The 27,287-nt window shown below is 38.0% G+C and overlaps 2 protein-coding genes across 6 annotated transcripts in view; both read left to right on the top strand.

Annotated features, from left to right (window-relative positions):
• Nucleotides 1-2,506: 2,506 nt before the first annotated feature.
• Nucleotides 2,507-3,257, top strand: LOC307130021 (uncharacterized protein; the record flags this gene model as incomplete). The annotated part of the gene is made up of 1 exon (XM_079822851.1): nt 2,507-3,257. The coding sequence occupies one exon, from the start codon at nt 2,507-2,509 to the stop codon at nt 3,194-3,196; it is 690 nt and encodes a 229-aa protein (XP_079678977.1). The 3' UTR covers nt 3,197-3,257.
• A 12,095-nt stretch (nt 3,258-15,352) lies between these two features.
• LOC307130018 (cell adhesion molecule 2-like) overlaps nt 15,353-27,287 on the top strand; it is a 19,947-nt gene continuing 8,012 nt past the window's right edge. For 2 of the 5 annotated variants that reach the window (XM_079822842.1, XM_079822841.1), the window contains exons 1-4: nt 15,353-15,381; nt 18,172-18,246; nt 19,150-19,193; nt 27,204-27,287. The exon at nt 27,204-27,287 is cut by the window's right edge and continues 225 nt beyond it. In XM_079822842.1, the coding sequence (XP_079678968.1) occupies nt 18,224-18,246; nt 19,150-19,193; nt 27,204-27,287 (151 nt within the window). In that variant the 5' untranslated portion in view covers nt 15,353-15,381; nt 18,172-18,223. Of the gene's footprint in view, nt 15,382-18,171; nt 18,317-19,149; nt 19,194-27,203 lie in introns of those variants that run through there. The other 3 variants (XM_079822839.1, XM_079822840.1, XM_079822843.1) reach the window with 3 other exon arrangements.

Below are 27,287 nucleotides of genomic sequence, written 5' to 3'. Positions count from 1 at the left end.
TGAGGACTTTATACATTTGTTTTACACATTAGTATAATTAAAAGGAATAATAGCCGTTAATTGTCCTGTAAGTTGTGAGGCGGGGCCTCCATGGATCGGACTTGTTTGTTCAGCTCATCCCACAGATGCTCGATTGGATTGAGATCTGGGGAATTTGGAGGCCAAATCAACGCCTCAAACTCGTTGTTGTGCTCCTCAAACCATTCCTGAAGCATTTGTGCTTGGTGTCGGCGCATTATCTGCTGAAAGAGCCACAGCCACAGGGAAAACCGTCTTCATGAAAGGCTGGACATGGGCTCAACAATGCTGAGGTAGGTGGGACGTGTCAAAGTAACATCCACATGATGGAGGACCCGAGGTTTCCCAGCAGAACATTGCCCAAAGCATCACTGCCTCCGCCGGCTCGCCTTCTTCCCATAATGCACCTGGTGCCATGTGTTCCCCAGGTAAGCCACACACACACACCCGGCCATCCACGTGATGTCATCAGACCAGGCCGCCTTCTTCCATTGCTCGTGGTTCAGTTCTGATGCTCACGTGCCACTGTTGGTGCTTTGGGCGGGGTCAGGGGTCAGGGGTCAGCATGGGCACTGGTCTGCGGCTGTGCCGCCCCATACACAACAAACTGAGATGCTCTGAGTATTCTGACCCCTTTCTATCAGAACCAGCATTAACTTCTTGAGCAGTTTGAGCTCAGTAGCTCGTCTGTTTGATCGGCCCACACGGGCCAGCCTTCGCTCCCCACGAGCATCAATGAGCCTCGGCCGCCCATGATCTGTGTATTTTACACAGACACTTGATAATTAATCTTATTAGATGATTAGTTAATTGCATTTGATAGATTTTACTTTCAATAAAACATTTGAAATGGGTTTGTAAAAGGTGTTTTCCTGCACGTTTGTTGCATTTTCCACCAGCGTCCGAACCATAGACTGTAATAAAATATGGGCGTAGTGTCCGTGACGTCACTCATAGGATTCTGAAGAGCAGTTTTGAAGCGTAAAGTCGGGTCGAGCTGGCCGTCGCCATCTTGGCAGTGCGTCATCGCTCGTCACTCCCGGATAATAGAAAATGGGCAAAGAGGCGGGACGTGGGCGGAGCTGACGTGACGTGATGACTAAGGGCGCTTTCACTCCTACCTTGTTTGGTCCGGATATTCAGACTTTTCAGTTTGGTCCGAATCAAAATGACAGGTGTGAAACCCCCCCCTGTACCACGAAAAGAGGAAGTCTCGGTCCGGATCAAACTGAACAAAGGTTTGGTTCGTTTCTAGTGTGAAAGCATTTTCTGTTTGGTTCGGACTTTCAGAGCATTTACAGGAAGTTCCTGTTTATGTTGAAATATTATAATGTTATTTTTAAATTTCATCTCGGCTACATTGATTATGAAAAGTGAAAAAATGCGCAATATGTCAGAAGACAGAAGATCAGAAATGATTTTGAAAGAAATTTTGCATGAATTTGCTTAGCAATGTTAATCAGATAATTGCCTGGATTTAATAAATAAGAAGCAAATAGTCTATAGCAGACAATAATCGCGGGAGCGATCACATGCTTTGCGAACTTGAGCGCGTCTCAAATAAACTGAAACTCAGCAGCTACTCGTCTCACAAACATGAGAAATATGTGTATATAAAGCTTGAAATGTCCACTTTTAAACGTTACGAAAAGAAAATAGTCAAGCAATGCGCATGGTTCAATAGTGGCAACGATATGCGTCCGTTCATTCATTCTTGTCAAAGACGCTGACGTCAGATGAACGTCCGTTTACAAACCAATCAATGTCCAGATGCCGCCCACATAGATGATGACGAGTGGACGCAAGTGTGTCATGTACAGTTCTTTAGTCCGCTCGCATAACTGCAATGTCAAACCAAAACTAATCCAATGTATAAAATGATTCAAAACCATAGACTGTAAAAAAATATGGACGTAGTGTCCGTGACGTCACCCATAGGATTCTGATGAGCCATTCTGAAGCGCAAAGTATGGACGAGATGGCCGTTGCCATCTTGGCAGCGCATCATCGCGCGTCACTCACGGATAACAGAAAATGGGCAAAAAGGCGGGACGTGGGCGGAGCTTAAGTGATGTGATGACTAACAGACAGCAGATAAATGGCTATCCGACTGTCACTCGAAGTGGCCACGTCCTTAATTATGCAGAACTTTAATGCTTTATATAATGTAAACGAATGAGGTATAAAAAAATTCACCCCCCTCACAGTCGTCATGAAGGGCAAAATTAGCCGTATAGACTAAAACCACAATTTGTACCAGGCTGTAAATATGTTTTATTCTGCTGTGAAGTTGGGCATTATGAGATTCTGCTCCTTCTGGAGTCTGCCTCTAGTGGCCAGTCCATGAACTGCAGTTTAAGTCACTTCCGTATTGGCTTCCAGAGAAACTGCGGGAGGTTAACACTTGGTCCGAACGCTTTGAAACGTATTATTTTGCATATTTATCACTATAGTGGAGTGTTTTCTCTCTCTGTCTCTCTCAGACCTGATGGAGTCGGTCCTCAGGTGTATGCAGGCGTGCCGGCGGCTAATGGTGGTGTTGAGCTCGGACTGCTTGTGTGAGAAGAGCCTCAGTCTGCTGGAGTGTCGCCTGTGCTTGTACCTCCATCACACGTCGCGCGCCCCCATCGTCACCGTCAGACGGCGCACGCTCAGCGCCTCCTGCAGCGACATCGCGGAACTGCGCAACAACTCCACCTCCATCCGCTGGCACGGGGCGCGCTCTGAGCGGACCAACTCGCGCTTCTGGAAGCTCCTGCGGCTCGCGCTGCCTCTGCGGCCTCTCGCTCTCGGGAAAAGACTCATCGATAGCACTTCCTCCCATTCGGACCTGGCGTCCGTGGCCACGCGGCACACACAGGCGGTCTCGCTCAGACACTCGGGCAAAGGCAGCCGGGTCGGAATGAGGCATCTGGGCGTGAGTGGGCGGGGCTGCGAGCAGAAGGGGCGTGTCTGCGCCATCTGTGTGAGTTTTCAAGAAAGTCGTCAGATCTGGGGCGCAGTTATCGCTCCTCAGTGGAACACACACCTGCATCAGCCTGTGGCCAATGGAACGATACATCACACCACACACACCTCCAACACCGACCCCGGCAACGACCCCGGCAACGACCTCTGCCCCTGTGAACCAGCCAACAACAACAACCAGACTAACGAGCTACAAACAACACACTGTTGACACGCGAATAATATGAATGTGCTATGTAAATACTTACTGTGAATTCAATAAACCAAACATCAGGCTGACCCTAGACTGTTTTTACAGGCTGCATATTACACTACTGTATGTTTAAAAAAGCATTATGGGATACAGTATTTCATGCATTGAGCTATGGTTGCACACTATATTTCTACAGCATTTCCACATAAAAAAATATTGTTCTAAATGTGGCAGTACAATCAAATAATGATTCAAGAAATTTAGCATATTGCATTGTGGGATACAGTATCCCATACAGTGTGCCTTGTTCAATATTGTACTTTTTAACCCTCTGGTGCTCTTCGTTTAGGGGTCGCATTGGTGACCGAACACCTACAAATTAAACTTCCTCCACCCCAGTAAAACCAATGCAATTTGTTTTTCTTCAATAATATTTTTTCTTTTTAATTTTGTATTTTGAGATGATTTGATGGTATTTTTTTATATTTATGCAATAATTATGGTCTATTTTTGCCATTGGAAATTATACAATTTTTTTTTTAATGTATAAATTTTTTATTATTGCAGTATTTCATGTTAAAATAGAGACTAGGCCTTCAAAAAAAAAATTAAAGGCAGATTAGCGCTGTCTTTTGGAATTATTTAAGAAATCATGCAACCATGTGTTTAATCACGAGGTCTCTATGGAGAGGCTTGAGAATCCCCTAGTTCTGTTTTGAACACATTTAATGATTTTTTTTTTGTTGTTGATGGATTTGAATATATATTTAAAAAATCTCAAAGACTATTTATTATTTTACTATTTACCTTTTTACTATTACTATTTTTTAGTACTATTTTACTATACTATTTACTATTTATTAAAGTTTTAGATTTTTTTGTTGTTGTTAGAAATATAGATTTATTTTCTTTGAATTTGTGTTTTTGCAGATTCATTTCCTATGTTGGTCATTTTTGACCGAAGAGTATTTTAAGAGTATTAAAGTGGGAGTATTTTTTTTTACCACCACTTAGCATGCTCGAATCATGCCCTCAATTGTTTTGTGTGTTTACATACATAATGCTAGAAAAGCATTCTCATATCATTCTGATGAAGCTGTGATTTTTAAAAATTCTAAATATGCTTCATAGGTTCAGTTTTTCCTAGGTGTGTGTGTTTATAAGTGTGTGTGTGTGTGTGTGAGTGGATGTGTCAATATCACACTCTTGATGTTTTAGAGTGTCACCCCTTTACTGCTGTGCACTTTTTTTCAGCATCGTGGCCGATTTATAGATTGTACACACAAATATTCAGTGAATTTTTGTGTTTTTTCCGATTTCCCATTCATTTCCTATGGTCGGTCATTTATGACCGAAGACAATGAACTCTACTTTTTTTTTAACGACCAATTAGCATGCTCGAATCATGACCCCAATTTTTTTCTGTGTTTACATACCTAATGCTAGAAAAGTCACCAAGTTTCATATCATTCCGATGAAGCTGTGATTTTTAACATTTCAAAAAGAATGACAGAAGAGCACCAGAGGGTTTAATAATGTGCTGAATATGCTGAACTAGCACTGCATAAAACCAAAGCATGCCATTTCAAACATCTCTGCTCGATCTGGCCACTAGAGGCCAGAGCTGTCCCAGAATTGCTCTTGAGCATGTGGTGTGTTTTGGTTTGAAGGAGTCCACCTCTCAGGACAGCCCTGCACATTATTGACTCTAGCCGCAGACATGGGTGTGTGTATGTGTGTGTGTTGTGGTGTGTTGTTAACGGTTCCCAGGAAGGCCGACATCACATTTATCGAGTATCAGGAAGTAAAACTTATTGATTTAAAAAAAAAAAAACAAATATGACATTTGTGAGCTTGATCTTCACTTGTGTTCAAATGTCAAGGGGGTGTGTAATCCCTAAAAATCCCTCTTTTCATTCGTTTTTCTTCCTTTTTCTATATGAAGGCTTATCACAGACAGATTTAAAGGAGTGTAAGAAAGAATTTCCCTAGAATATTCATGATATCAGAAGTGAACAGCACAAACACATCGACTTGGCTACGTCTGATGTTCCGTGTTTATGTTTGTGTGTGAGTGCATACACACTTAATCACTGCTAAATGAGTCATAAAACCTGATTTTATAAATGACAGAGGATTAGAAGAACCATGCAGTGGGATTGAGGGAAGCAAGAATGGAGGGTTGTGGAAGAAGCGGGAGTGAGAATTGAAAGCAAGCGGCCAAGAAATGGAAAAGGAGAGCTGAGAAGAAGTGAGCTGGAAATGCCCTAAAATTCCTGTGTTCCAGTAAAGTGTGTCGTCCGGGTGATGGTGAGTAATCATGTGACCAGGTGAAGCATCTCTGCCTCCCTCTGTGGTAAACATGACTTTGACTTCCTGTACAGCTTTAAGAAAGAGATCTTGACACTGAGGTGTGTCATGTTGCTTATGCTTAGTTACTGATCTAGAGAGCAGAATATCACAGAGACTTGAGGGTGGACACTTTTCACTTTAGATTGTATGAAACCACCTAGCAACCACCTCAGGAACCTCATAGCAACAAGCTGAAAACCACCCAGAACACCTCAGCAACTGCATAGCAACACCCTGACAAACCACCCTGAACACTTTATCAACTACATATCAATGCCCTGACAAAAACTTAAAACACCTTAGCTACCACCCAGAACACCTTTTCAGCACTCAGAACACATTAGCAACTGCATAGTAACGCCCTGACAACCACTTAGAACAACCTAGCTACCACTCAGAACACGTTAGCAACTGCATAGCAATGCCCTGACAGCCACTTGAACTCCCTACTACTTTGAAGACCGTAGCAACTACAGAGCAATGCCCTGGCAACCACTCAGAACACCTTAGCAACTGCATAGTAACGCCCTGACAACCACTTAGAACAACCTAGCTACCACTCAGAACACATTAGCAACTGCATAGCAATGCCCTGACAGCCACTTGAACTCCCTACTACTTTGAAGACCGTAGCAACTACAGAGCAATGCCCTGGCAACCACTCAGAACACCTTAGCTACTGCATAGTAACACCCTGACAACCACTTAGAACAACCTAGATACCACTCAGAACACCTTAGCAACTGCATAGCAACGCCCAGGCAGTCACTTAGAAGAACACCCTAACTACCTCTCCTAACACCATAGCAACTGCATAGCAACGCCCTAAACATCCCTCAGAACTCCCTGGCTATCACTCAAAACACCTTAGCAACCACTTTATCAAATGCATATCAAAGCCCTGACAGCTACGGCTCAGAACACCTTAATAACCACATATTAAGTAATGCCATGTCAACCCCCTATAGAACACCTTAGTAACAGCATGGCAACACTCTGGCAACCACTTAGAACACCTCAGTAACAGCGTAGCCATGGCAACCACCCCAAACTCCCTATAACTACTACATAGAATACCTGCGTATATGCATAACAATTCAATGGCAACCACCCAGACCTTCCTAACTACCTATAGAATATATCAGCAACTGCATAGCAACGCCCTGGCAACCACCCAGACCTTCCTAACTCGCTCTAGAATGCATCAGCAACTGCACACCAACGCCCTGGCAACCACCCAGACCTTCTTAAATAGCTCTAGAATACATCAGCAACTGCACAGCAACGCCCTGGCAACCACCCAGACCTTCTTAAATAGCTCTAGAATACATCAGCAACGCCCTCGCAACCACTCAGACCTTCCTAACTAGCTCTAGTATACATTAGCAACTGCATAGCAACGCCCTGGCAACCACCCAGACCTTCCTAACTAGCTCTAGAATACATCAGCAACTGCATATCAATGCCCTGGCAACCACCCAGACCTAACTAGCTCTAGAATACATCAGCAACTGCACAGCAATGCCCTGGCAACCATCCAGACCTTCCTAACTAGCTCTAGAATACATCAGCAACAGCATAGCAACGCCCTGGCAACCACCCAGACCTTCCTAACTACCTCTAGAATAAATCAGCAACAGCATAGCAACGCCCTGGCAACCACCCAGACCTTCCTAACTACCTCTAGAATATATCAGCAACTGCACAGCAATGCCCTGGCAACCACCCAGACCTTCGTAAATAGCTCTAGAATACATCAGCAACAGCATAGCAACGCTCTGGCAACCCCCCAGACCTTCTTAAATAGCTCTAGAATGCACCAGCAACTGCACAGCAACGCCCTGGCAACCACCCAGACCTTTTTAAATAGCTCTAGAATACATCAGCAACTGCATAGCCACGCCCTGGCAACCATCCAGACCTTCCTAACTAGCTTTAGAATAGCAACACCCTGGCAACCACCCAGACCTTCGTAAATAGCTCTAGAATACATCAGCAACAGCATAGCAACGCCCTGGCAACCCCCCAGACCTTCTTAAATAGCTCTAGAATGCACCAGCAACTGCACAGCAACGCCCTGGCAACCACCCAGACCTTTTAAAATAGCTCTAGAATACATCAGCAACTGCATAGCCACGCCCTGGCAACCATCCAGACCTTCCTAACTAGCTTTAGAATAGCAACGCCCTGGCAACCATCCAGACCTTCCTAACTAGCTCTAGAATACATCAGCAACAGCATAGCAACGCCCTGGCAACCATCCAGACCTTCCTAACTAGCTTTAGAATAGCAACACCCTGGCAACCACCCAGACCTTCGTAAATAGCTCTAGAATACATCAGCAACAGCATAGCAACGCCCTGGAAACCCCCCAGACCTTCTTAAATAGCTCTAGAATGCACCAGCAACTGCACAGCAACGCCCTGGCAACCACCCAGACCTTTTTAAATAGCTCTAGAATACATCAGCAACTGCATAGCCACGCCCTGGCAACCATCCAGACCTTCCTAACTAGCTTTAGAATAGCAACACCCTGGCAACCATCCAGACCTTCCTAACTAGCTCTAGAATACATCAGCAACAGCATAGCAACGCCCTGGCAACCATCCAGACCTTCCTAACTAGCTTTAGAATAGCAACACCCTGGCAACCATCCAGACCTTCCTAACTAGCTCTAGAATACATCAGCAACTGCATAGCAATGCCCTGGCAACCCAAGCATTGTCATTGTGCTGGGGTATTGCGGGTGGTTGCCTAGAACCTAGTTATAACACAAAAATCTAGTTATATTGTGGTACTTTCATGGTGGTTTTCTGACATTTTTGGAGCTTGACAAATCATAGGTCATAGATTTGGAGCGACATGAAGGTGAGTAATTGATATTGTTATTTTTGGGTGTAGAGAAATTGTTTAATAAACATTGTTTAATAAGCACTTGAGGCCGAATCAGGTGGGAAATAAAACAATTAGTAGCTTCAGACACAGTTTACGCTCCACTAGACAGCGTGTTCATGCCTTTCACTGGCCAGGTTTTTATGATGACCCGTGACCGCATTCTTCTGGTTGGCTGTCCCAACCACAATGACATTCTCAAATACACACTGGATATCGAGCAGTAGGAAGTAAAATCACACAACAACAGCGCATACCGTAAGAGAAGGGCAAACTGAAAGCCTCTGACTGTGATCAGCTCTGAATTCAAGACATTACTGTAAGGTCTCAATCTCCTAGTAGTTGGAAGTGAAATTGAATGGAGTCTCCAGCTTCACAGATGTTTCTACTAAGATGATCTCACACATGTCTGGAGTTTTAAAAGAGAAACAATAGTGCTTTTCACACTGTGTCTAACCCTGCTTTTAACCCCGGGTAAAGGAACATCTCACACCTGTCATTTAGAAGTGGGGTTAGCACTGCTCTTTACCCGGGGTTATGAATAGGGTTGGGAACCGAGAACCGGTTCTTATGCAGAACCGAAACTGATTTTTGAAAAATACCAGAACCGCGCGAAATTCCTAAGTTTCGATTCCGAAAACGGTTCTGGTGCAATGTGTGTGCGAAGCGCTGGAAGCGTATCCTTTCATAGCGAGTGACAGCCAGTGTTGCCAAGTCCGTGGTTTTCCCGCTTTCCACTGTTGCCGCGGGCTGTGTTTCTACATGTCCGCTGGTTGAAGCGATTGTGCAATTTGGTGGGTTTTTTTGTAAAAACCTGGCAACCCTGACTCACCTCATCATGAATATTAATTACGTTGCCGCTTCCAGGAGTGCAACGCAGTTCAGCACTGAAAGCCCTCGCGCTACACATTTACGGTTTTGCATCAGATATTTTCTCGTTAACCACCAGCATGGCGAAGAGAAAGTCACAAGTATGGATTCATTTCCAAAGAATGAATGATAATGAAGCAAAATGTAACACATGTGAAAAGTTAATAAAATGCAAAGGAGGCTGCACTAGCAATTTGACAAAACATTTGCTACAGCACAGAGTGCCTCAGGGCTTATACCAGATTTATAGAGAAAGGCATATATATATATATATATATATATATATATATATATATATATATATATATATATATATATATATATATATATATATATATATATATATATATATATATATATATATATATATATATATATATATTTGTCAACCGTTGAGTCACCATGGTTTAGGTAAGCGTTTAGGCACAATTACCTTTGTAATGCTGAATTGCAATTTATTATTTACAAGTTCACTGAATAACTGAATTACTATTAAATTAATATACAACTAATTAATACATATAACTAATAAATATAATTTATAACTTGGTTTTATTCAGAGACAGAGAGATAAAATGTAATACGACAATTTCAGAGGTGTTCATTTGAAAAAAATGTGTTGCAAGAATGGCTTAATTAATACTGTAATATATGTACAGTACAGGACTTTTTTGACATTGCCAACCTGTAAATTAATTTTAGAGCAAGTATAAACACAAAATGCATTGTTTGAGTTGCGTATTGTGCCTTTTTCCTTTACCACTATTTGTTTAATAATTTTAATGGAACCGGAATCGGAACCGGAATCGTTAGGCGGAACCGGAACCGGAACCGGAAAATTTCTCACGATTCCCAACCCTAGTTATGAAACCCTGGTCCGGTGTTCTGTCGATTTGTCCATGTCAGATTGTTGAAATTCGACAGCGAAAAATGCTACCTATCAGCTACTAGCATCATATTCATGTGGTTTGAGGATCCATACCCACCCCTACCCTAAACCTACCCTTAAAACAATGCAAATATTAAAGCCACAATATGTAATTTTGCGTCGCTTATTCAAAACAAAGGCGTAGCTTGATGACGCCTTGATTTCGCGAAGCTTTTATTCTGCCGCAGACGAGCGCTTCCACTTCTTCCGCTCATTTGTGTGTGTGGTAACTAGTGATGCCAGTAACTAAGTTACTAAGTAACTTTTTACAGTAACGAGTAATCTAATGCGTTACTATTTCCAAACCAGTAATCAGATTAAAGTAATTTATCCAAGTCACTGTGCGTTACTATTTTTGTCATTTTCCTTAGTAAAAATATATATATTTGCTTTCTTCTTGCGTCTCGGGGAGAGTATTTATGTTAAGTGAAGTCAAGAAAGACTGTCTTTATTACATTTTTTATTAAAATATTTTTTTATTTCAATTTAAAATGTCAGGAGATGCATTGTTGACGTTACTGTTAAAAATGCACTTCCAATAAAGTGAGTGTTGGCAAAAACGGTTGTCATTTCTATGTTGAGGCGGCAGGGGTGTTGTCGGCAACTGCTGAATGTAACTAATAAAGTAACTTGTAATCTAACTTAGTTACTTTTAAAATCAAGTAATCTGTAAAGTAACTAAGTTACTTTTTAAAGGAGTAATCAGATGACTTTTTCAAAGTAACTGTGGCAACACTGGTGGTAACGCAGCACTTTTATCATATCACACACATTTGAGTGTGTCAAAGTTATGTTATAATGCTATCGGTGCGTTCACTTGGTGCTACTATGAGACACTTGTTCACACTGTAGTGAGCGAGATCATATTAGGCGGTAAAACATGGCACTCACGGTAAATCAACAACACCAGATTTACACAATAAGACTAACTGTGTTGAGCTGGAAAACAATTAGTTTTCTGTCCATGAATGTCTCCAAACAGTTGCTCAATAAAACACATAATAAAAAAAAATTATCTGGATTTAAACATTATTGGAAACATTTGAGATAATGTAAGTACATAAGTCTATATATATATATATAGTGCTGGGCATCGATTAAAAAAAATTAACTAATTAATCACACTTTTTTTCTGTAATTAATCGCGATTAATCGCAAGTTTTTAATATTTTACGTTTTTAATATTTTGATATTGTAATAATTTCAGTTACTCTCCAAATTAATGTATAAACAATTTAAAGACAGCATATTTTAAATATGTGTTGTATTGTCTTATTTTTATGAATGAAGGCCAGTACAGTATAACTGAAAGCTCCCAATTTCAACATTTATTAGGCTTTAAAAAAAACAACTTTTAATTTAAGTGAACTTAAAACAATCTTTACATAAACCCAAAATAATAAATGTTATATTTACCCATGGCCTTCCCTGTTATACATATACAGAAATGTAATAGTTATCTTTCTTAACTGCATAAATAATACATTAAATATAGATGAATCATCATTAAAGCTAAAATTTTCTCTGTTCCCGTTGTTCTTTGATGAACATTAATGACAGGCATCATCAGTGCTACTGTCACTTTAAGAACAGCCGCGGATCTCACGCGCTGTCCCGCGCATCTCATTTCCTCACAACTCTTTAAGTTCATTTAAGACGTCATTTAACTAATTTAAGACCCTAATATGAGAATACTCAAAAATCCTCTGTGTTATTGTTTGTTCAAGAGCAAAACAGAACTCGATGTGAGCAGGAAACTGACGCGAGTCTATCTATGCGTCGAGTGTGTGTGTGTGTGTGTCCCTTGATTAGCTGACATGAGACGCATCCACACAGACAGGACACTGACACACACACACACACACACACACACACACACACACACACACACACACACACAGGACATTGGCATACAGCGCGCTCTCTTGTGTCTTGTCGCGCTTGGAAGCATTTACATGAATAAGAGCGTGATGATCATGTAACGCTAAGCAAAAATGGATATAAAAACGGACGCTGCGTTATTTGCGTTAAATATTTTAATTGCGTTAAGCTGAAAAAATTAATCGCCCGCGTTAACGCGTTAATTTGCCCAGCCATAATATATATATACTAATATATTTAATATATATATAACCTAATATATATAACACTGTTCTATTGGTTTTTGGATATTTTGAACCAAATTACACACACATATTGTGCCTTTAAAAGATTTTTTTTTGTGCCAAACGTGCAGTGTAGAGGCCCGTTCACACCAAGAACTATAACTTTAACAATAAAGTTAGCGTCCACACCAACGAACTATATTGCTGTTATAAGCACACGCTGAATTTATGTCGTCTACCACTTTAAATGCTCGAGTTCTTTAAAGCAGGATGGATTCTGATTGGCTGTCACATCAGCTAGAAAAAGAAAATGAAGAAAGTGATCGTTTCTCTGTGCCACTATCATTATTTATAGGTGTGGTGTGGACTATTCTTTTACATTCAGAACGATTTTTAAAGCGATTCATGTTTATCCTTATGAACGGACCTTAAAACGATGCGGTGTGGAATGTTATGGCTGGCTAGATGCTTAGCAACCGACAGCCAATCGCGTGCCCCATATTCACGACGTGTTTTGGACAGTTATGGAAAGTGTTTCAGCGTTTGGGAGGGAAAATGTAAAATGGCGACGGAAAACACGCCATTTTGAGTTTTTATTCTTACTTTATTGTGTTGTGCGAATAGTCCATTCAGTATAAACTTGATTGTACAGTTGGGCAATATATATCTGACCCTTTTCACAGACTGATGACGTGTTTTAACTGTCATCCGCGTCGTAAATCCTGCAAAGTTTTTATATTTTAATTTCTTTTTATAAATATGCACATTTATATAACACTTTGTACTATATTAACTTTGCATCAAATTACTAAAAATCTAGTTAAATCTGCTGTGAGGGTGTTTCTAATGCAGCGGCTGTGGGAGTGACGGTAAAATGTACATCTTTCTCTCTTCTAACTGCCGTTATCTCTCTATTATTTAATTTTTTTTACTCATTTTGAAAGTTGTGAAAACGGGATTTTGCTATTTGACTAAATGGAAACACACAAAAAAAATCTATATTTAATCTAATGTAGTCTCTCATTCACCGCTATCAAACTTTACTCAACTATGAAGACTTCCGCTTCTGAGAAACCAGGAAATGAGAAATATATACACTGGTCAGGCATAACATTATGACTATACCTTCCTAATATTGTGTTGGTCCCCCTTTTGCTGCCAAACAGCCCTGACCCGTCGAGGCATGGACTCCACTAGGCCGCTGAAGGTGTGCTGTGGTATCTGGCACCAAGATGTTAGCAGCAGATCCTTTAAGTCCTGTAAGTTGCGAGGTGGGGCCTCCATGGATCGGACTTGTTTGTTCAGCACATCCCACAGATGCTCGATTGGATTGAGATCTGGGGAATTTGGTGGGCAAGTCAACACCTCAAACTCGTGCTCCCCACGTGCATCAATGAGCCTCGGCCCATGACCCTGTCGCCGGTTCTGTTCCTTCCTTGGAGCACTTTTAATAGAGACTGACCACTGCAGACCGGGAACACCCACAAGAGCTGCAGTTTTGGAGATGCTCTGACCCATCACAATCTGGCCCTTGTCAAACTCGCTCAAATCCTTACGCTTGCCCATTTGTCCTGCATCTAACACATCAACTTTGAGGACAAAATGTTCACTTGCTGCCTAATATATCCCACCCACTAACAGCTGATGAAGAGATCAGCAGTGTTATTCACTTCATCTGTCAGTGCTCATAATGTTATGCCTGATCAGTGTATAATACGAGGATGCCCAATGAAAATAAGGAAGTTAACCTGTGCTCAAATGTACCAAAGTCTCTCAAACATTTCTCTTGACACTCTCAGAAAAGCAAATGATCTGAGCTACTTCACTTTTTTTGGGGTGAATTGTCCTTTTTTTCTGTAGCTCAAGCAGTAGAGGATGAAGCTCTGGGTCAGGGTTCGATTCCCAGGAAATGCATAACTGATAAACTACTTGAATGCAATAAAATAAAAGCGCCTGATAAATACATGGACGTCAGAGTAAAGTGCTTAAACCGTTTCCCAGCCAATGACAGTATTGTGTGGGAGTATACATCCAGTTCTTGTGAAGTTATGATGATAAGGAGAAGTGTGTGATCGCTGAACTATTGCTGTTTCATTGTTTTCATAAATATCCAAGTCGTTCGATTTCGGGTGTGTGAACAAACAATGGCCCAGGTATGTCATGTGACGTGACGTCACACCTACATCTGTAATTCATCTCACCTAAACTCACACACAAACATTTGTTTAAATTTAATTTGGGAATTCCCCAGTGACTTAATTGTTTTTCAGTTTACTGAATTATAATATAAGTGAAATGTTTCCTTCATGGTGACCTTAAGGGACGTCTCTCCATCTCCACATTTGTTTCCTGCAAGCAAAACCAGGTGTGGTGAACTGGATTTAATCTAGTGTTTCATGTGTGTATTATGTGTCATGATGTTTGATAAACACAAAGTGACACTTTACAATAAGGTTCCCTTAACAGCTAACATGAACTAACTATGAAAAATCTTAGTTAATTTTGAAATGTACTAATACTAATACTAAAATATTAAGTTGTATCTGTTAAGATTACTGTATTCAATGGACTAACATGAACTATATTAACAGTCTATTAATCTACAAAGATGAATGAATACTGTAACAAATGCATTGCTCATGGTTAGTTAATTCTTTAACTAATGTGAACTAATGGGCCCTTATTGTAAAGTGTTACCAAAATACATTATACGCATATGTTAACACAAGAAACTCAATCACGTATGCTTTAGTGTGTTTAATTATTATTGTATGTAGTATTATTTAATGTAGTTATATTGTGTAGTTTAGCTCAATTCAGTGCAGTTAAGTTCACTTCATCCGACATTCTCAGACACTTTTTGGTTTTAATTGTGAAACCTTATATTTAGTGTTGTGTGTCTGTTCTCTGAAACATGATCCGAGCTTTCACATAAAGAGCACTTCCTCTTTCTCTCTCTCTCTCTCTCACTTGCTCACTCTCTGTCAAAAGGAATTGTTTTACCACTGTGTTTCATTTGATCTGTAGCGCACCGGAGGACGAACAGCTGAACATTAGTAAGTGCTCTCTCATGTTTTTATCTCATTATTTCATTACTCTTGCGCTTTCCCCACTGACACACTTTCACACACTGGCATGTGTGCGGCTGGATCAGGTTTATGAGGGGTTTTGTGGATTAGATTGTAGTGTTGTGAATCGTGTTGATTATTCACACACTTATGCTGGATAATGAGTTTCTCTTGATTTTTCTTCCTTTTTGTTTGTGTTGTGTCTGTGATCGGCCCACAGAAGCTTTTGCTTCCTTTAAACACTTACAGTTTAATGTGGATCAGTTTTAAAGCTCTTTGATTTCATTGTAATGTGACACACCCTCTGTAAGAAAATGGCACAAACAGTTTAGTTTAGTAAAATGTAGTTAGTTTAGTTTAGATAAGTTTAGTTTAGTTTAAGGCCCTCTACGGTAAATCAACACATGTTAGTGTAGTTTAATTTCAGTAAAATGTAGTTAGTTTAGTTTAGATAAGTTTAGTTTAGTTTAAAAGGGTATTAAACTAAACTAGCTACATTTTGCAGTAAATCAACCGTTAGTGTAGTTTAGATAAGTTAAGTTTACTTTAGTTTAGTTTAATGTCCTATGCAGTAAATCATCACATTTTAGTTTAATTTAGTTTAGTTTAGTTTAGTTTAGTTTAGTTTAGTTTAGTTTAGTTTAGTTTAGTTTAGTTAAATACCCTCTGCGGCAAATCAACTGTTTGTGTAGTTTAGATAAGTAAAGTTAAGTTTACATTAGTTTAGTTTAATTTCCTATGCAGTAAATCATCACAGTTTAGTTTAGTTTAGTGTAATACCCTCTGTGGTAAATCAACTGATAGTGTAGTTTAGATAAGTTAAGTTTACTTTAGTTTAGTTTAATGTCCTATGCAGTAAATCATCACAGTTTAGTTTAGTTTAGTTTAATACCCTCTGCAGTAAATCAACTGTTAGTGTAGTTTAGATAAGTTAAGTTTACTTTAGTTTAGTTTAATTTCCTATGCAGTAAAGCATCACAGTTTAGTTTAGTTTAGTTTAGTTTAGTTTAGTTTAGTTTAGTTTAGTTTAGTTTAGTTTAGTTTAGTTTAGTTTAGTTAAATACCCTCTGCGGTAAATCAACTGTTAGTGTAGTTTAGATATGAAAAGTTAAGTTTACTTTAGTTTAGTTTAATTTCATATGCAGTAAATCATCACAGTTTAGTTTAGTTTAGTTTAATACCATCTGCGGTAAATCAACTGTTAGTGTAGTTTAGATAAGTTAAGTTTACTTTAGTTTAGTTTAGTTTAATTTCATATGCAGTAAATCATCACAGTTTAGTTTAGTTTAGTGTAATACCCTCTGTGGTAAATCAACTGATAGTGTAGTTTAGATAAGTTAAGTTTACTTTAGTTTAGTTTAATGTCCTATGCAGTAAATCATCACAGTTTAGTTTAGTTTAGTTTAATACCCTCTGCAGTAAATCAACTGTTAGTGTAGTTTAGATAAGTTAAGTTTACTTTAGTTTAGTTTAATTTCCTATGCAGTAAAGCATCACAGTTTAGTTTAGTTTAGTTTAGTGTAATACCCTCTGTGGTAAATCAACTGTTAGTGTAGTTTAGATAAGTTAAGTTTACTTTAGTTTAGTTTAATGTCCTATGCAGTAAATCATCACAGTTTAGTTTAGTTTAGTTTAATACCCTCTGCAGTAAATCAACTGTTAGTGTAGTTTAGATAAGTTAAGTTTACTTTAGTTTAGTTTCATTTCCTATGCAGTAAATCATCACAGTTTAGTTTAGTTTAGTTTAGTTTAGTTTAGTTTAGTTTAATACCCTCTGTGGTAAATCAACTGTTAGTGTAGTTTAGATAAGTTTAGTTTAGTTTAATGCCCTATGCAGTAAATCATCACAGTTTAGTTTAGTTTAGTTTAGTTTAGTTTAATACCCTCTGTGGTAAATCAACTGTTAGTGTAGTTTAGATAAGTTTAGTTTAGTAAAATGTAGTTAATTTAGTTTAGTTTAATGCCCTCTGTGGTAAATCAACACAGTTTGTTTAGTAAAATGTAGTTAGCTAAGTTTAGTTTAGTGCCCTATGCAGTAAATCATCACAGTTTAGATTAGTTTAGTTTAGATATGTTTAGTTTAATGCCCTCTTTGGTAAATCAACACAGTTAGTGTAGTTTATTTTAATAAAATGTAGTTAGTTTAGTTTAGATAAGTTTAGTTTAGTTTAGTGCCCTATGCAGTAAATCATCACAGATTAGTTTAGTTTAGTTTAATGCCCTCTGTGGTAAATCATCACAGATTAGTTTAGATTAGTTTAGTTTAGTTTAATGCCCTCTGTGGTAAATCATCACAGTTTGTTTAATAAATGTAGTTAGTTTAGTTTAGTTTTGATATGTTTAGTTGAATGCCCTGTTTAGGAAATCAACACAGTTAGTGTAGTTTAGTTTAATAACATGTAGTTAGTTTAATTTAGATAAGTTTAGTTTTGTTTTTATTGCCCTATGCAGTAAATAATCACAGTTTAGTTGAGTTGAGTTTAATGCCCTCTGTGAAATGTAAAATGTAAACGTTCAGTAAAATGTAGTTATTTTAGTTTAGATAAGTTTAGTTGAGTTGAATGTTGTCGGCAGTAAAGCAGCCCATTTAGTTTAATGGCCTCAGTTTCCTTTCTTTCCCTCCATTCTGTTCTGTTGGTCTCGGTTCATCAGGTCGTTTGGCATTGTTTAGCTTTCTGATGTGTTTCTGGAGGGCGTGTCCTGTGGGAATTCCCTCTGACAGTATCGATATGAAAACTGGGGATGACATCACCTCTCTGTCCCTTTCTCTCTGTGTAGGCGTTTAGTTCCTGTTTCGAGAGGCTCATGTTGTGAGGCAGATGAGGACGACATGAAGGATCCAGTCTGCTCTCTGTAAGTGTTTCTGCCGCTCACTCGCGTCCATCAGCATGAGCTTACAACTCTTCTGCTTATGCACTCGCAGGTACAGCTCTCTCTCTGTGTGTGTGTGTGTGTGTGTGTGAGAACTAGTGTCATCTCTAGATTAAAGGGCTCATTGATGTTAGTCTGAGGGTTGGTTCATGGGTTTAGGATAAATATCATTAATCTAATAGAAAACAATGGAAGTCTATGAAATGTCTCCACTAATATAGCTCTTTGTATGTGTGTCTATTGTTTTGCTTGTGGCTCACTTATTTCTTTATAAGAGGGAAGTACTGCTTGTGTGTTTGTGTGTTTGCATTGGTATATTTAGACCAGGAAATGGTTTTGCTTCAGGCATTCATTTTTCCTGCTTTCATTGCACTGTTCTGTTCTTCTTTGACAGTCTCTTGTGTTGATCAACAGGATTTTGTTTCTTTATCTTTGCTTTGCCTTGAACATAGTCTAGACGATTAAATATTTCCGCTAAACTGATACCAGGAATGCAGATCTCCTTTTTCAGTTCAACATTTATCTGTGTTGACGTTGGTTTATACGTCAATAATGTTGCATCTGCAAAGCCAGAAACACAAATCAAACATAAATCCCTTAATCCACATGATGCATACTAGTGACATCCTCTTTAAAACACTACAATTATATTATAATGTAGGTATATTCATGAGGAAGTGAAATGTTGTAGTGTTCAGACGCATGCACCGACTGCATGCAAACCATCAAGCAATCAACTACAAGTCTGTTGTTTTCTGACAAAGTTCTGGTTTTGCAGTTATTCTTGTTGAAACATTGTGAGTCATGGGAATTTTTAGAGGAATATGCAGATGCACATGATGGTGTCTTCTCTAATTGTTGTTCTTGCTTGTGTGTTTTTGACAGCTTGGCCTTGGTCATGACCTTGGTGCTGGTAACAGCTATGCCTGGTAAGAATGACCTCTGATTTATGACCCAATGTGCTGCATTTTTGCAGGATCACATGCAGATTTTTACACTTTTACCTGTCAGTGTTCAATGGTATTTTGGCTGAAAAAGCTGGACAAATAACCAACCATGTTACTAGTGACTAGAAAAGGCCTATTCATTTGAGATGCATGATATATCGACCACCATATCAGTATTGGCTGATATATGTCATTTTTAATGTTATCGTTATCGGCCTGATAACTACATTTGGCCAATATTTTAAAACGGATAAATAATGTATTATTTCCGTCAGCCAAGACACTTTAGGTGTTCACCATGATGGTTTTAAATTGCTTGAAATATATTATTTAAATTACTTTTTTTTTTTAAAGGAAAATACAATTCAGTGCAACATGTGCAGTCATATCGGCTTAATTAATAAAACTATAATGAGAATATATTGTGTGTTTGGGACAGGGCTTTTAATGCTAAGACTTTTGTTTTTGTAGTCAGGCTCTCAAAAGTTATATAAAAATTTGCATTTAGATTTATCGGCCAATATATCGGTTATCGGCTTCCAAATATAAAGAATTATCGGTTATCATATCGGCCAAAATCAAAAGACAAGTTGATGAAAATATTGAATCCACTATTTGGTGATAATATAACATAACGAGAGATTAATAAGCTATTTTTTGTAGGCCGGCCATTTTTGTCTGGGAACACCACAAGCGTAACAAGATGGAGGGGAAAAATCTGAAAAAGTACAAAAATGATCCCAACAATGTTGGGAAGTATTAAAGTCTGTCTGAGCGAAGTCAGTCAGTTTTAGTCCAATGCAATAACATTAACATTTTAGGGAAAAAGGAAATCCTCTCCGGGTCAAAATGACCCAAACCATGGCCACCATATCAGTATCGGCTGATATATGTTCATTTTTAATATTATCGTTATCGGTCTGGGGCCGGATTCACAAAAATCTTCTTAAGAAAGAAGTTAAGAAAATTCTTAAGATAAATTCTAAGTTCGTAAGAATGTTCCTAAGTGCAATTCTTGAAAATTTCTTAAGAAGTTCTCAAATATTTTCTTAAGAACATCTTAATTTTTTACTTAAGTAGAAAATTAGAGGTGTTATATGGTGTTATTTTATTGAAAGGTATTACTGAACACTCGCTGAATGAAAACCACCTCAAAGCTCGTTGTTTTGCGCTTCCTGCAGATTACCGTAGATATCATAATAAGTGTGCTGACTATTTTCGTCGTGACTGGCTGGACGGGAGTAAATCACTCAATGTCGTGTTTTTAATGTGCCGTGTCTGTAAAATCGTTATTTTATAAGAGCCTAGCCGTTTATCAAGAACGCTGCTCGGGTACCAAAGATCGGCCGTTAGATCGACACAAGACGAATCAAATCTCAGAGACGTCAGAGGCAGAAGGACTAGCCGAGATAAGGCTACTCTCGCCGGGGTTAACTAGCGCTAAACACCCGCTGATCGCCTGGATCCCACAACTCCGAAAACGGCAGATAAAATTGTAAAATAGGCGCTCTTTATAAATAAACCACAGATTTAATCTTTAAATAAGTAAATTCTCGCCTGAAAAAGTCTTAAAACTACAACTTGTGACACATTAATTGTAGAATTTGTATTTAAGATAGGTTGGAGGTTATCCTTACTTTAAGAAGTTATTTACGATGATTTTAAAGAACATTTTTTTGTGAATGTGAATACTTCGTAAATTTTATCTTAAGAACAATCATAAGAAAAAAGATAAGAACATTCTTAAGAAAAGTTTTTGGGAATACAAAATATTCTTATATTTTTTCTTAAGTTAGAAAATAAGAAGAAATTGGCAGTTAAGAATAATTTCATTCTTAAGAATGTTTTGTGAATCCGGCCCCTGATAAGTAAATTTGGCCAATATATTAAAGCTGATAAATAATGTATTATTTCCTTCAGCTGAGACACTTCAGATGTTCACCATGATGGGTTTGAATTGCTTGAAATATGATTGGAATCACTTCAAAAAAAGGAAAATACAGTAAAGTGTGCAGTCATATCGGCACAATTCATAATGAGAATATATTGTGTGCTTGGGACAGGGCTTTTAATGCTGAGACTTTTGTTTTTGTAGTCAGGCTCTCAAAAGTTATATAAAAATTTGCATTTTGATTTATCGGCCAATATATCGGTTATCGGATTCCAAATATAAAGAATTATCGGTATCGGCCAAAATTTCCATATCGATGCATCCCTAAAACCTGTCCTAATCAAAAGACAAGTTGATGAAAATATTGAATCCACTATTTGGTGATAATATAACATAACGAGAGATTAATAAGCTATTTTTTGTAGGCCGGCCATTTTTGTCTGGGAACACGACAAGCGTAACAAGATGGAGGGGAAAAATCTGAAAAAGTAAAAAAATTATCCCAAAAATGTTGGGAAGTATTAAAGTCTGTCTGAACAAAGTCAGTCAGTTTTAGTCCAATGCGATAACATTAATATTTTAGGGAAAAAGGAAATCCTCTCCGGGTCAAAATGACCCGAACCATGGCCACCATATCAGTATGGGCTGATATATGTTCATTTTTAATATTATCGTTATCGGTCTGGGGCCGGATTCACAAAAATCTTCTTAAGAAAGAAGTTAAGAAAATTCTTAAGATAAATTCTAAGTTCGTAAGAATGTTCCTAAGTGCAATTCTTGAAAATTTCTTAAGAAGTTCTCAAATATTTTCTTAAGAACATCTTAATTTTTTAATTAAGTAGAAAATAAGAGGTGTTATATGGTGTTATTTTATTGAAAGGTATTACTGAACACTCGCTGAATGAAAACCACCTCAAAGCTCATCGTTTTGCGCTTCCTGCAGATTACCGTAGATATCATAATAAGTGTGCTGACTATTTTCGTCGTGACTGGCTGGACGGGAGTAAATCACTCAATGTCGTGTTTTTAATGTGCCGTGTCTGTAAAATCGTTATTTTATAAGAGCCTAGCCGTTTATCAAGAACGCTGCTCGGGTACCAAAGATCGGCCGTTAGATCGACACAAGACGAATCAAATCTCAGAGACGTCAGAGGCAGAAGGACTAGCCGAGATAAGGCTACTCTCGCCGGGGTTAACTAGCGCTAAACACCCGCTGATCGCCTGGATCCCACAACTCCGAAAACGGCAGATACAATTGTAAAATAGGCGCTCTCTTTATAAATAAACCACAGATTTAATCTTTAAATAAGTAAATTCTCGCCTGAAAAAGTCTTAAAACTACAACTTGTGACACATTAATAGTAGAATTTGTATTTAAGATAGGTTGGAGGTTATCCTAACTTTAAGAAGTTATTTACGATGATTTTAAAGAACATTTTTTTGTGAATATGAATACTTCGTAAATTTTATCTTAAGAACAATCATAAGAAAAAAGATAAGAACATTCTTAAGAAAAGTTTTTGGGAATACAAAATATTCTTATATTTTCTCTTAAGTTAGAAAATAAGAAGAAATTGGCAGTTAAGAATAATTTCATTCTTAAGAATGTTTTGTGAATCCGGCCCCTGATAAGTAAATTTGGCCAATATATTAAAGCTGATAAATAATGTATTATTTCCTTCAGCTGAGACACTTCAGATGTTCACCATGATGGGTTTGAATTGCTTGAAATATGATTGGAATCACTTCAAAAAAAGGAAAATACAGTAAAGTGTTCAGTCATATCGGCACAATTCATAATGAGAATATATTGTGTGCTTGGGACAGGGCTTTTAATGCTGAGACTTTTGTTTTTGTAGTCAGGCTCTCAAAAGTTATATAAAAATTTGCATTTTGATTTATCGGCCAATATATCGGTTATCGGATTCCAAATATAAAGAATTATCGGTATCGGCCAAAATTTTCATATCGATGCATCCCTAAAACCTGTCCTAATCAAAAGACAAGTTGATGAAAATATTGAATCCACTATTTGGTGATAATATAACATAACGAGAGATTAATAAGCAATTTTTTGTAGGCCGGACATTTTTGTCTGGGAACACCACAAGCGTAACAAGATGGAGGGCAAAAATCTGAAAAAGTACAAAAATGATCCCAAAAATGTTGGGAAGTATTAAAGCTTGTCTGAGCGAAGTCAGTCCGTTTTAGTCCAATGTGATAACATTAACATTTTAGGGAAAAAGGAAATCCTCTCTGGGTCAAAATGACCCGAACCATGGCCACCAAATCAGTATGGGCTGATATATGTTCGTTTTTAATATTATCGTTATCGGCTCAATAAGTAAATTCGGCCAATATATTAAAGCTGATAAATAATGTATTATTTCCTTCAGCTGAGACACTTCAGATGTTCACCATGATGGTTTTGAATTGCTTGAAATATGATTGGAATCACTTCAAAAAAAGGAAAATACAGTAAAGTGTGCAGTCACATCGGCACAATTCATAATGAGAATATATTGTGTGCTTGGGACATGGCTTTTAATGCTGAGACTTTTTTTGTAATCAGGCTCTCAAAAATTATATAAAAATTTGCATTTAGATTTATCGGCCAATATATCGGTTATCGGCTTCCAAATATAAAGAATTATCGGTATCGGCCAAAATTTTCATATCGATGCATCCCTAAAACCTGTCCTAATCAAAAGACACACATATTGAATCCACTATTTGGTGATAATATAACATAACGAGAGATTTATAAGCTATTTTTTGTAGGCCGGCCATTTTTGACTGGGAACACCACAAGCGTAACAAGATGGAGGGGAAAAATCTGAAAAAGTACAAAAAATATCCAAAAAAAGTTGCATAAAAAATATAGCATAACGAGAGATTAATAAGCAATTTTTTGTACGATTGGTTATCGGCTTCCACATATGAATTATCGGTAATCGGACAAAATGTTCATATCGTGCATGCTATTCATTACTATAATTTGCTAAATGTAGAGAAAGAAAGAGAAACGTTGCGGGGCAATGGATAAGTTTGGATGTAGGGATGAATTACTAGAAGCGGGAGGAGGCGGGGAATGCACCGCCACACCAAAACATTCAAAGAACAAGGAAGCAAAACTCGGACAGTAAGAAAAGCACTTCTAAACCACTGAAATAACTCACAGAGAATCACCCTGATTAAACACACACATCTGTACACCCACACACACACACACATCTACACGGGGACATACCAGAGACTTCATATTACCTACCACTAGAAATATGTGCTGGGTAGTATCTGATTACATGTAATGTGGATTGTGTAATCGGATTACAAAAAAATAAGCACTTGTGATTGGATTATTTTACGTTTTCAAATATCAGACTGCAGTTACATGATTACATGTTATTCTTACATCAGCAGTTCATTATTTATTTATACCATAACTGCTTATATATTAAAGTTTTGTGGAATTGTCATGTGACTATCACTGAAAAAACTTTTGATCACTGGATTTATACATCGCACAACTAATCAACTCCTGCTGAACACATGAATTATTATTTAGGAGAATTATCGCTCAGTGATTCATTTAATCATGTATTACTGTCTCTGGGAGGCTTTTGTCTTTCAAACACATTAACATGCAGAAATTCACGTCTTTTCATTTTTACATGCAATGTGGGGATTCCCCAACTTTTTTTGTCAGCTGAACCTCTTTGACCTAATATATTTACTTGAGATATATATAAACCTGAGATTTTAACCTCTTAACTGTCACCCCCCTTTTTGAAAATATCCAAACTTAAAGGATGCTTTGGAATATATACCTTAGTTTGGTCTTGTTTTAAAGAAGACACACTCAGCAGATTATTACTGAAGTGAAAGCATTTCAAAGTATGAAAAAGTTATGGAAGTTTAAATTAACTGTAAATTAACAATACTGTACTAAATATTTTTTATTTTATATAAAATATATATTTTACAAAAAAGGTTTTACTCTAAAATTACTATAAAATCAAAGCCATTTGTCTAACCAAGTTATGTTCCAAATTTAAAGTTAATATCACAAAAATTGAAGTCCCCATGAGATTTTGTTTAGGCGCTGTACCACAAATAACCACCGGGTGTCATTCACATTCCATTGATCGTAAAAAAAAATGCATTTTCCTGTAAATTTCTGTCCAAATATCACTTCCATCACAAAACAGTACACCAAGTATGGACCCTTGAGACTCAGACCTTTCCGACGATATGTGTTTTGTCAAGATTAGAAACATTTTTGTTAAAATTAGGGCTGTCAAAAGATTAATCGCGATTAATCGCATCCAAAATAAAAGTTTGTGTTTACATAATATATGTGTGTGTACTCTGTTAATTATTATTTATATATAAATACACACACATTCATGTATATATTTAAGAAATATTTGCATGTATATACATTTATATAATCTATAATATATATAAATTAGTGCTGTCAAACGATTAAAATATTTAATCGCGATTAATCGCATTAATGTCATAGTTAACTCACAATTAATCACAATTAATCGCACATTTTTATTTATTCTAAATGTCCCTTGATTTCTTTTTGTCCCATTATTTTTTCTTATTTTAATGCTCTTATCAACATAGAAAAGTGGATCGGCTTGCTTTGTTCAAATGTTTGTTTTATTGAAAACAACATTGGCATACTTTAGTGTTCGATTTCACACCAACATTCTCACTTGGAGCAAATAATCGCTCACACAATGTAACACTGCCCATCAATAAAAGGGTGAAACAAATACTTTGTTGCACAAACAGCCCCTTCAACAGCCCTTGGGATCAAAACAGGGTGATACAAAATAAAATTACAAAGTGCACATGCAAGGTAAACTAGGACTCCGCCTATAGTGCAGTTAAACCAGGGGTCGCCAACTAGCGGACTCCGGTCCGAATCCGGACCGCGAAGCCTTTTGACGTAATGAAACAGTTAACGTTGCAATGCTCAGTTACTACGTTCAGACCCAGACGCGCGGTCAAGCATGCAGTGAAGAAGAGACTGATGGTGCGTTCACACCTGACGCGAATGACGCGACATGCACGCCGCTTAATCCGCGCCGCAGAATGTCTATTTGCGTCTTTGCATTGACTTAAATCACTCGCGCAAAACGCTTCATTCGCGTCTGGTGTGAATGCACCATCAGAGCAGAAAGCAGCGCTCAAGACAAGCACTTTTAGTTGAAGACCCCTGAGTTAAACCATGGCTTAATACGTTTCTCATTTCGGCGTCTCACGCTTGCCATCCACGTCTAATCTTTTAATGGCCCAAACGAGTGCGGGCAGCCGCAGCGTGTTTCCGGTGTTTCCGTGTTACCGTGTTTCCGGTCTAGCTACATCCGGAGTGGTGTTGTAGTTTTTCTAACGTTACTAGTTGTTGCAACAGCATTTGAAAAAACTACAAAGTTTGTTAGACCAAAAAGAACGTTAATCTCGCGATAAAAAAATTGACGCCGTTAAAATAGGTTTGCGTTAACGTCGTTAATAACGCGTTTAACTGACAGCACTAATATAAATATAAATGTTTTATATATAAAAATAATATTTTTTTCTTAAATATATACATGCTTGTGTGTGTATTTATATATAAATAATAATTAACAGAGTACACACACATATATTATCTAAACACAAACTTTTATTTTGGATGCGATTAATCGCGATTAATCGTTTGACAGCCCTAGTTAAAATACATTTTGTAATATGAAACATGACACCGCCCACTAGGGGGAGGAGCCCAGCAGAGGAATTTAGAGTACCGTTTCCATGGTAATGCAACATCCGATTTCAAAACGGTTTTCACCGGATGAATTTTGAGTTTGTAAGCTTTCGACTGATACCTAAATTATGATAATTACTAAAATATATAATACGAAAAAAGGCGATAAAAAAAAAGAGCGCCAGGCATCCCGCCATAAACTTCAGTCCATAATAATAATATTAAGTTCACGGTTCTCTGATGTTGGTTAATGGTCACATGACATGCAGGTACATGTGGCTTATGATAATCAGGGTTGCGTGAAACTGATGTGTTTGTCTGTTGTGTGTTTGTGTAGATGACAGCGGCCCACCGGTGAACATCACGGCTGTTGTGGGCGGCACCGCTACATTCAGATGCCCTTGGGACTACAGGAGACCCG

The sequence above is a fragment of the Gobio gobio genome (genome assembly GCF_949357685.1).
Source record: "Gobio gobio genome assembly, chromosome: 8".
NCBI lineage: Eukaryota > Metazoa > Chordata > Actinopteri > Cypriniformes > Gobionidae > Gobio > Gobio gobio.
The sequence above is the reverse complement of the archived record's forward strand: the minus strand, read 5'-3'. Positions and strand labels throughout refer to the sequence as shown.